The sequence below is a fragment of the Sinocyclocheilus rhinocerous genome, unplaced genomic scaffold (genome assembly GCF_001515625.1).
Source record: "Sinocyclocheilus rhinocerous isolate Xijiao unplaced genomic scaffold, SAMN03320098_v1.1 scaffold63, whole genome shotgun sequence".
NCBI classification, from domain to species: domain Eukaryota; kingdom Metazoa; phylum Chordata; class Actinopteri; order Cypriniformes; family Cyprinidae; genus Sinocyclocheilus; species Sinocyclocheilus rhinocerous.
The window spans coordinates 241,435-252,087 of NW_015659563.1; the positions used below are offsets into that span (position 1 = coordinate 241,435).

Here is a 10,653-nt window from a genome sequence, read left to right on the forward strand (position 1 = left end):
TGTATGTATATATATATATATATATATATATATATATATAGTATATAATGTATATATTAGGGGTGTAAAAAAATCAAACCGTACTGTTCTTCGCCCACGGTTCGGCACGCACTTGCACCGTGGTTCAACTTAAATCTGACAACGCATCTGTAAAATGGTTGGTTAAAAATAACATGTAAAACAGATCGAGTTCGGCTAATGTATGTTTCTGTCGATAAATATGCATTCTGGCTTCCCAATACATTATAACAACAGCGACAAACAAAAAAAATGTGGACACACTCTTTGTTCAAGGCGAGTGTATGAGTCATTGATGCTGTCATCACCCGGGTGTTGATAGTGAGACCTGAACAGCACACATTGCTATCTGTGTTTAAACTAAACTCATTTAAGCCTTGCCAGTTTAAATATTAACTAGACCCAGAAGACGTGAATGAGAAGCTTCACCCGAAGTGCCAAACCCGCGTCTCGGAGAGCGCGCAAATACGGAGTTCTCTTTCAAGACTTGTGCTTGAATGGATAAATTCACACAAAAATTGTCAAAATGCCCATCTTGGTGAGGATCCTAGCAGACTAATAGTCGGTTGAACGTGCAGTATCAGTGTACTGGATCCGTGCATTGTCTTAAAGTGACAGCACTTTCTTAATGTTAATCAAACAACAAAAGACAAGGAAATCACTCACTGCTCTTGATTGAATAGCTTTTGTAACTTTAATAAGGATTAATCTTTAATACAGTCAAATATGCAATTCTGCACCTAAAAACTGTTAGACCTACCTAAAAAAAATCTGAAAAGCACTGTTTATTTTAGTTCTTTATTTGCTCAGTTGTATTTATTTGTTCTGTTGCTTGTAATTAGGTTATTTGTTATGTATATGGAATAAATGCACGAAATATATTTGACAAGACAAAAAACACAAAAACTGTACGACATGAAGTATGTTGCATTTGGTTCACTTTTGTGACATGCTCCACAAACAAGTTCACGGAAAGGAAACCAAGATGACAGAAAGTGCTTTCTGTTTGTTTTCTTTATTTTACAAAAGCACAATGTTCTGTTTTTATTGTGAGTGTAAACAAATAAAAGTAAACACTTTGCAGTTTGGAATGATGTCATATATGTATGACCAAAAAAGTCATTTTATGTTTTATAGTATTTTATGTTTCCACTCTTCAGTTGCTCCGGAGCCTGACGCACATACAACATATTCTAGCATTGCAAACTTGACATTGCAGCCTGTTCTTTATAAAAATAAAATAGTCAATCAAACATATAAAAAGTTACACTGCTCAATTTAAACCGTCAATCCAATGCAATCCATGCCGTTGAGCATAAGCACATTTTGCCCATGTGAAGAGGATGGTTCTATATTCTATTCGATTGTACCGTGATAACACTAATAATGCTAACTTCAATAATAATAATAATAATTGCATGAATATTTGAATCTGGTGCTATTTGAAAAGGACATATTTTAAAAATCTACTATCACTTCCAATGTTTTATGTTTTAAAGGGGTCATATGATGCTGCTAAAAAGAACAGTATTTGGTACAAGAGCTTGTAACACTCCAAAGAGAAAGGTAAAATTGAAATTGCATCATATGACCCCTTTAAAAAACTATTACAGTTATAACAATGACAATATTTTTGGTGAGTTTATGGTGTAATACACTTCTCCTAAAATTATTACATTATGTGCCCAAGATGTTATTACCTTTAGAGAAAATTATCACATTATGAACATTTTATTACATTAATAATGTAATACTTATTACAGTATGTGCAGTTATTACATTATGAGTTGCTACAACAGTTGACACAGAACTTCATCCACAGGACATCCACATTACATTAGTACTTTGTAACATTAGTTTTTTTTCCCTCTCAGTGTAAGAACTCCTCTTGAGAAGTTCCTGCAGCTTCCTTTCAGAGTGAGATGCTTTAAATTGGCTGGAATTCGTCCGATGACACTACAGGTGCCCATCTCTGAAAACACAGCAGAGCTTGTGTAAGTCAGATCTCCTGAAGAAACCTTTTTGCATCACTGTTCATCATTCATGCATTCTGAGCCACTGTTTGTATCTGTCCGGATCACAGTCCATCTTCAACATGGGACAGCTCTGCCACAAAATACCTGCACAATCTATTACAAGGTAAAAGTGTGCTTTGGTTAATCCAGCTCATGCTTATTGTCAGTACTTAGTGATTTTTGAGGCTCTGCTTGTTTTTAGTGTCGACTCTGGTTGAAGCCGTTCTGTGTGAAACGCAGGCAGGCTGCTCTGCCATTGAACTCTACTTGACTATCAATAATACAAAGGTAAAATATGTTTACATGGCATTATTTTGCCATCCTCAAAACACAGAGTTGTCTTGAGCAGGATTTTGAACAAGTGAGATGGACTGCAGATGATTTAGGGGTAAATGTTATGTTGCAATTTACTGTGATTGTGTAGATCTGTGTGAACCATGAGCTCGTGGCGAAGAAGTTTGCCTGTTTCATGAGTGAGAAGTCCAGTGCGCTGGAAGGGAACAGGAATGGAGATCGCGCTCCTATCAGCCTGGCGTGGGACATCTACTCCAGCCCTCACCAGCTCCTAGAAATGAAAGGACGCTGCCCTGTCAAAGCTCCACCATCAGATATTCTCACCAGAAAAGAGCGGAAAGATGATCCACAGACAGGTCAAGCTAATAAATGAATGAATATATATACAGTATACAAGGGTTGGACAAAATAAGTGAACATCAGTTATTATAGATGTTAATATCACTTGTGTTTTGCATTTTTTGCATTTTTTTTTTAAATAGTCACGCTACATTTACTTTGTTTCTCATTCAGAAACAGAAGAAGTTTCTCATTCTGAGAAGCAGAAACCACAGGTGTCGGATGAAGCACACATGCCATCTCAGGTTAACCCTCAAGCTCCTAAACTGACCCGCAATGCTGGAACCGATACTGTAAGTGTTCGTTTATAGTGATATGGCAGTGTGTGTGTGTGTCTGCCAGTTAAACTCTTATTTCTGTGGTTTGATTCAGATTGGCAGAGGATGGCGAATCAGAGCCGAGGCCACTGACATCTTCACAGATGAACGCTGTGGTCAGACTGACATACACAAGCCTCGGTAAGATTTCCACCTGAACCTCGTCCCTCCTGACTTAATAGCTCATAACTCATGTATAATGGAGTTTTTGATTGAATTACCATCTTCATTAAGTCAGGTGTCAATCCAAAATAAAATATACAAAGTAATTCAGTTAACTTGCCAACAAAGTAGTTTAGTAAATAGTACGTTAAGTAATAAAGTAAATGGTTTTTTTTTCGCAGATACATGAAGTTTAACACACTTTCACATTCAAAGCAGATTCCTCAAGTAAGTACTGATGTGTCTTTCAAAATTGTATTACTAATAATATACATTTTTTTTGTATCTTCTGAAATTGAAGCAGTTAGTGCATGAGTGAATAACGATCAGAAAATGAGTGACCGTGAAATGACACTCTTAATATTTCCAGCCTGATCAAACCGATAATAACAGCATTGCTTCAACTCCAGCTGCAAGCTCACCATCATGGTAGGACCGAACATGAGCGTGTCTGATTGGCATCAAGTGAATCTGAAACCAGCCTGATTATACAGGGCTTACTTGAGACCAGTTAGTCATTCTGCAACCCAGCTAATTGACGTGAAATTGTGATTGTGTGTCTTCATAGTGCGAGTGACTCCTCTAAAGAGCAGAAAGTGGCAGCTCTCTCACAAGAGCCCAGTCTTGAAGATCAACTGACCTCTTCTAGGTAGGTTTTACGTTACTTCTAAACTTCTATTGACCCTCAGGGCTAAAACATCATATTCATTTAATCTAATTTGCTTCATCTTTTTCATCCGTTTCCCCAATTTATTTTATTTAATTGTGGTCAGACTTATGCAGTTTCTAAACCCTGATCCACTCAATCCAGACCAAGAGTCTCTTGATGCCAAAGTAAGAGCCTCATAGTTTGTATTCTGGATTTTATTATTTCTTAGTTCTTATATTTTGGTATTTAGTCTCTCCTGTATGGTTTTTACAGGTTGAACGCTGTGATCCGGGACACTTAGGAGTTATAGTGCACGCCGCCCTTCGTGTTGAACCCTGCAGTAACCTGACACGTGCACCCATCAGTGAGCAGTTCAGAAAGGTCGATCAACATGCTTTAATATTGTCCATATTAGAATATTCATTGCATTATTTATCATTTTGCATTATTTGACACATTTCTGCTGCAAAGTACAATGGAAAGTCAGTCCAACTCGGTTAACTTCCTGCTGTAAGTGTACAAAAATGGAGGAATGTGAGGTATAATTGGACAGCTGTATTAATGATTTTAATATATGATACTTGACCTGTTGTATCTGATTAGGTTATGTTTTTGATTATGTTTTAGTTCCTGTTGTGGAGGAAGTATAATGGACCGAATGTAGCAGAGAGTTACTGTTGGCCCGCTGTGGCACGAGGTTTTGACACAGTACTGGTGTCACACAGCGGAGACAATCCTCTGTCCTACATTCCTCCTCTGCTGATGCTGTTACAGACGGTTTCTGTCGTCTCCAGTCTCGCTGCTCGCACTGGGGTGAGATTCACTGCTCTGTTATAGCTCAAAGAAGAATAGAGTTACACACTAAATGGCTTAAAGAAAATCCATGGTGCAGCTCCACCTCTGGGTTTACTGGTCCCTTTGGTGCAGCTCCGTGTTTGGTTCTGGTGGGCCCTGTGGTGCAGCTCCACTTCTGGGCTACATCTGCCTATGGTGCAGCTCCACCTCTACCATCAGTCTTGGTTGATCTAATTACAAGTTAATACCACACTGAATGCACATGTGAAAGGTGGCCAATGCAACTTCAGTCACTCAGACCACTTTAAGGGGTGGTCAGAAACTTCATATTAGTGTAAACAACATCAAATTAGGGCAAAATAAGCATTTCAAATTTCCAACTTTGTATGGCATGATGAAAATAACAGTTCGGTGTAGCATGTTTAGAAAAGCCCATGCATATGCACAAGAGTTCATAGAAGATGTCTGGCATGGTGCAGATCCACCTCTGGGCATAATGGGCTCACCCATCACTCTTGGGCTATCTAATCAAATAACATTGAATGATGACAAAACGAGGGTTTTCGTTTTGTCGTTTAGACTTCACAGAACATCTCTGATATAGTGCAGCTCCGCCTTACTTTTAATGATCTGATCCCAGTTTTGCTGCTACATCTTCAGTTTCTCTCTGTCTGCAGCCCATAGCAGTGATCCTGTGTCCAGGGTGGGAGAAGGTTCAGACAGTGCTGGAGCTCCTGGAGGACAGTAAAGCAACTTACAACCTCCATCCCACCAGTGTGCTGCTGGGTGTGGACCAGGAAGAGCCCAAAAAGTTCAAGATCCAGAGGAACTGTGAGCTTTTGTCTGCAGTAGATCGAGTAGAATGTTGATTGTGGAGAGTTTCAACTCATTTGAATCTGGAGCAAAACCAAAGCTAGCTTTAATGTTGCTGTGTCTGCCTTTGTGATGTTATTAAAGGCCAGTTGCTGGTTACAACACCGTTTACCATGATGAGGCTGCTGGATGCTCAGTGCTTCCTGTTCCTGAGACTGTGTCACCTGGTGCTGGATGAGGCTGATGTCCTTTATTCACAAGCACCTGAGCAGGTGACAAGAGAAGAGGACAGCACATTTTTAGCTGTTGATACATACTCAAAATTTGTCTGACCAGTTTTTGCTCTTTACCTCTCTGTGAAGATGTCAGTAATCCTGAAGCACTTCCAGAAGGTGGTCTCTGGAGAGGAGAGGTCCTCGTGCCCCAGGCAGATCATCGCGGTGGGCAGCCGCTGGAGCGCTGGGATAGAGGCTCTGGTCAGAGAGCACATGATTTACCCCTCCATCATCATAACCGTGATGGAGGAGGCAGCTCTGTACGGCAGGGTACATCAGGTCAGTCTTCATAAACTCAGTTATTTCTCTACCGCCCTCCTTGAGTTCTGACATCCAGTCTGTTTCACATTCAGAGGGTTCAGTTGTGTCTGGACTGCGATAAGATCTCCGTTCTGCTCGGATCGCTGGACTTCCACCCGCCCAAACCCCAGAAAACCCTCATCATTACCAACTCTGCTGAGGAGACCGAGCATGTGTATAAGGTACGGAATTCCACCAATCACAGTGAAGGATGAGTAATGATCCACCAATCAGATTAAATATATGCAATCATGCCTGTGTGGTGGTGAAAATCTAAATTTAGCTTTCATGCTCAGCATTACAGAATGATTTTATGAGAAGTTCTCAATTTTTTCCTGGCATTCTGAATGTTTGCAATATTTGGAACCACTGATGTCTTAATGCTGATTGGCTCCCGCTTCTGATGGATTTTACTGTAATGCACATCTGTCATTCAGGCTGTGGTCAACACTGCCGTGTTCACACTGAAAGCTCATGAAGATGTGACGGATCAGTTTGACTTTGTCATTGATCAGTGGAGGAAAGACATCGTCCATGGAACACAAGTCATTTTGGGTAAGTATCTGTAATATGACAAACTGTCAAACTAAATGTGTTAACGCGTCTCTGTTTTTAAGCTATTGGTTTTTCTTTCCAGGTAATAATTTTTGGTACCTAGAGCAGACATTTTGTTGGTTAGCCAAAAAAAAGTTTATGTATGTAAATAAAATGTTCCCTTTAGATTTGGAGAATGTTCCCTTAAAGGGGTCATATGATGCTGCTAAAAAGAACATTATTTTGTGTATTTGGTGTAATGAAATGTGTTTGTGCGGTTTAAAGTTAAAAAAACACATTATTTTCCACATACTGTACATTATTGTTTCTCCTCTATGCCCCGCCTTTTTGAAACGCGTCGATTTTTACAAAGCTCATCGGTCTGAAAAAGCGAGGTGTGCTGTGATTGGCCAGCTATTCAGTGCGTTGTGATTGGCCGAATACCTCAAGCGTGAGACGGAAATGTTACGCCCCTCACCATACTGTTGATGCCGTGTCCGGCCGGAGCGACGAGACATAAACATTAAAACCCATTACAAACGAGGCATTTGTTGCATCCAGTGGGGACATAATTACTGATTATAATGACTTATACTGTCTTTTTACGCGTTGCGTTGCATTGCGCCGCGTAAACATAAAACCATGTCTGCATTTGTGATCAGAGAAATGACAAACAACAAGTGCTAACGTTAATCCACACTGCCCAAAACTCACGTTTGAATCATCAGTGGCAAATGATAAAAGAAAACGTACTTACGTGAGTCAGAACTGCCGGCATTTTAGTCTAACGTAACTCTCCCAGGATCAGTAAACAGTCCTCCATAAAATGTGCTGGCGATCCACAGCACTAAGTTGATGTATTCCCTCAGCGACCAGCACAGATCAGCTCTAGGCATAACGAAGCGGATATCGTCCTCTTTTGGAAGACCAAACAAAGTAGCTTCGCTTTCACAACGAAGCACACAGCGTCTTCAGGACATGGCGGCAGCGGCAACAATACTACAGTGAGAATAAAAGTTACGCCTTCTTTCTTTGCGTGAACATTTGGGCGGCGTTATGCAAATCTTCCCACATAGTGAGGTAGATATGTGGGGGCGTGTTCGAACGAGCCGTTTTAGGTAGGTGTGGCTAACTCTTAACTTTTATAAAGAATATCTCTTTGGATTTGAGACTTTAGTCTTTGCAACTTTACAGATCTTCTTTATGCACCAAGAGCTTGTAACACTCTAAAGAGAAAGGAAAAAATGAAATCGCATCATATGACCCCTTTAATGTTCTCTTAACACTAGAACTACCAAGGCAGTAATTTCGACCGTTTTTAAATTTTGAAATGTAATAACTTTGTTGAAATAAAACCCATATAACTATAATACCCTGACTTTTCCTAAATATGTGTATATTTTATATAACATTGTTATTTTATTAAAATGACAAAACGCAAAAGAGTTCTGAGTATTTCTACCTTGAATGGCCAAAGCGGTCAAATTGACCTTTCGCATTACAGAGGGCGTATAATTTCTGCTTTTGCGACTTTTTCCCGTGGTTGAAGATGCACTTCACTGTTGCCTAGCAACTTTTGTTCTAGTTGTTTTTATATTCTATTGTAAAATTCCCTTTCGTAAAAAAGCTGGGTGGACACTTCCAATTCAACAAGTGCTGTCATTCAATCTGCCACAGTTCCAAGTATGTTAGGCTGGAAGACTAGCCTGGCTGTTATCAATAATAGCCTACTTCAATGGTATGACAAAATAGCAATAATAATAATGGCTATTATTATTTTATGCTAGTGTAATGCTATAGCTAATGCGTATATAGGCTAATTTTAGCCCCGACAAGACTGATATTGTGAAATAAAACAAACTAATTAGGTTAATTTGTTTTATTTTGTTTTTTTTTTAGCGACAGTGATGATGTTTATTATTACCTATACTATCATAACAGATCCATTTATTCATGGATCACGATTCCAGTGGTGGCTGCATAGAATTGTTTCCGATTCATGTGATCCAAGCATTTCCAATAACTCCAGAGCGTTGTAAAGTGCAAAAGTAAAAATGTATTGAAAAAAGATGTATGTAATCACTTCCGAAATTCACAAAATGTTTTATCTATAGAAATATTCTGCTTCAGTTCATATTTGTTGGCATTTAGACTTTCAAATACCACATTTTCACTGCTCTTTTGCTCTCCCGCTTGCCGGCGGACATGAAGCGAGGCACGCACATTCGGGAGCGGTCTACGTAGCTCTTATAATTAAATATTACAAAAAATGTCGTATTGACGACAGACATTCAAAGCTTCATTGTAAAACCTCAAAAGAAGCTTCGAATGTAAATATAGGATATGACAAAAATGGCATTCAGTTCAGTCTAGTATGAACGGTCAGAATGACCGCTATGGCCATTCTAGTAGTTATAGAATTCTGGTAGTTCTAGTGTTAACCTCTGTTAATTACTATATCAACTCATCGCTCAATATGTAAGGTTTATTCATGGTTACACAAAAAAAACCTACAGACGACATTCCTAGAAGTTAAGAAATGGTTGCTAAAACATAACCAAACGGGGCCATGTGCTAATATTAGGGAGCGTTCTTTCTTGTCTGAACTTTCATTCTTCCTTCAGTTACCACCAATGACTGCCTTAAGGCTCTCGGCATCCGGGACGCCACGTGCGTGGTGCATTATGGGTTTCCCAGCTCCCCTAAACTCTTCGGCAGCCGCCTGTTTTGCATGTCAGAGCATTTCAGAAACCTTTCAGATATGGTACCTGCTTTGATTTCTTTTGTCCTGTACAATTTTTTTTGGGACATTTGTAAATCTGATTCAAATATAAGAGAGTGTGCTGTAAGCTTTGCTTCGTAACGTCACGCACAGGATCATGCAGAGAGCTCCTCTCCTGCAGCTCAGTCCGTGTTGCTGCTGTCGGAGCTGAACGCCCGTCATGTGTGTGGCGTCCTGCGGTACCTGAGGAGAAGCGGCGCTCTTCTGCCCCCTGAGCTGCTACAGTTTGCTCTGGGCGTCCAGCAGGCCAAAGAGGAGCAGAAGACAGACAGACCCCTCTGCTCCTCCCTTAAGAGCTTCGGCTTCTGCAGGTCTCTGCTTCCACCAGGCATTAATAGTGTTGAATGCAAGTAGAAATTGTAAAAAAGTAATACATCATTTATGAACATATGCTGCTAACTTGAAAATGTACGCTACCTCTTTCCAGAGACAGCACAGTTTGTCCGGATAGACACATGATCAACAAATCCCTGGATCATCCAAAGCACCCTGACTCTGGGACTATCATGGTTAGTTAAAATAACTTGGTTTTTGTCTCTATGGTTTCTGAGATGTGGAATTTAATCATTAAAATGGAATCTATTGTATAATGTGAAATGTCAAGGAATTTGGCAAGTTTTGGCTTAATACAGTCTGTCAAAAGTAGGGCTGTACAACTAATCAAATTCAAATTGCGATATGAGCTATCTTTTTTCCAAAGAGGAGCAGAAGACAGACAGACCCCTCTGCTCCTCCCTTAAGAGCTTCGGCTTCTGCAGGTCTCTGCTTCCACCAGGCATTAATAGTGTTGAATGCAAGTAGAAATTGTAAAAAAGTAATACATCATTTATGAACATATGCTGCTAACTTGAAAATGTACGCTACCTCTTTCCAGAGACAGCACAGTTTGTCCGGATAGACACATGATCAACAAATCCCTGGATCATCCAAAGCACCCTGACTCTGGGACTATCATGGTTAGTTAAAATAACTTGGTTTTTGTCTCTATGGTTTCTGAGATGTGGAATTTAATCATTAAAATGGAATCTATTGTATAATGTGAAATGTCAAGGAATTTGGCAAGTTTTGGCTTAATACAGTCTGTCAAAAGTAGGGCTGTACAACTAATCAAATTCAAATTGCGATATGAGCTATCTTTTTTTAAAACCACAAAACTGCTTATTTAAAGGGGTCATATGATGCGATTTCAAGTTTTCCTTTCTCTTTGGAGTGTTACAAGCTCTTGGTGCATAAAGAAGATCTGTAAAGTTGCAAAGACTAAAGTCTCAAATCCAAAGAAATATTCTTTATAAAAGTTAAGAGTCAACCACGTCTACCTAAAACGCCTCGTTCTAACACGCCCCCACATGTCTATGTCACT

The 10,653-nt window shown here is 39.7% G+C and overlaps 1 protein-coding gene across 1 annotated transcript in view; it reads left to right on the plus strand.

The window, feature by feature from the left end:
- tdrd12 (tudor domain containing 12) overlaps window positions 1-10,653 on the plus strand; it is a 31,357-nt gene that overhangs the window by 6,747 nt on the left and 13,957 nt on the right. Inside the window, exons 5-26 of the mRNA XM_016532675.1 lie at window positions 1,893-2,012; window positions 2,102-2,157; window positions 2,236-2,321; window positions 2,458-2,683; window positions 2,841-2,959; window positions 3,039-3,124; window positions 3,328-3,373; window positions 3,516-3,574; window positions 3,714-3,794; window positions 3,919-3,979; window positions 4,068-4,175; window positions 4,422-4,607; window positions 5,267-5,420; window positions 5,547-5,674; window positions 5,765-5,956; window positions 6,031-6,159; window positions 6,415-6,532; window positions 9,136-9,275; window positions 9,387-9,604; window positions 9,721-9,802; window positions 9,996-10,051; window positions 10,168-10,249. Of these exons, the coding sequence (XP_016388161.1) occupies window positions 1,893-2,012; window positions 2,102-2,157; window positions 2,236-2,321; window positions 2,458-2,683; window positions 2,841-2,959; window positions 3,039-3,124; window positions 3,328-3,373; window positions 3,516-3,574; window positions 3,714-3,794; window positions 3,919-3,979; window positions 4,068-4,175; window positions 4,422-4,607; window positions 5,267-5,420; window positions 5,547-5,674; window positions 5,765-5,956; window positions 6,031-6,159; window positions 6,415-6,532; window positions 9,136-9,275; window positions 9,387-9,604; window positions 9,721-9,802; window positions 9,996-10,051; window positions 10,168-10,249 (2,533 nt within the window). The remainder of the gene's footprint in view (window positions 1-1,892; window positions 2,013-2,101; window positions 2,158-2,235; window positions 2,322-2,457; window positions 2,684-2,840; window positions 2,960-3,038; window positions 3,125-3,327; window positions 3,374-3,515; window positions 3,575-3,713; window positions 3,795-3,918; window positions 3,980-4,067; window positions 4,176-4,421; window positions 4,608-5,266; window positions 5,421-5,546; window positions 5,675-5,764; window positions 5,957-6,030; window positions 6,160-6,414; window positions 6,533-9,135; window positions 9,276-9,386; window positions 9,605-9,720; window positions 9,803-9,995; window positions 10,052-10,167; window positions 10,250-10,653) is intronic.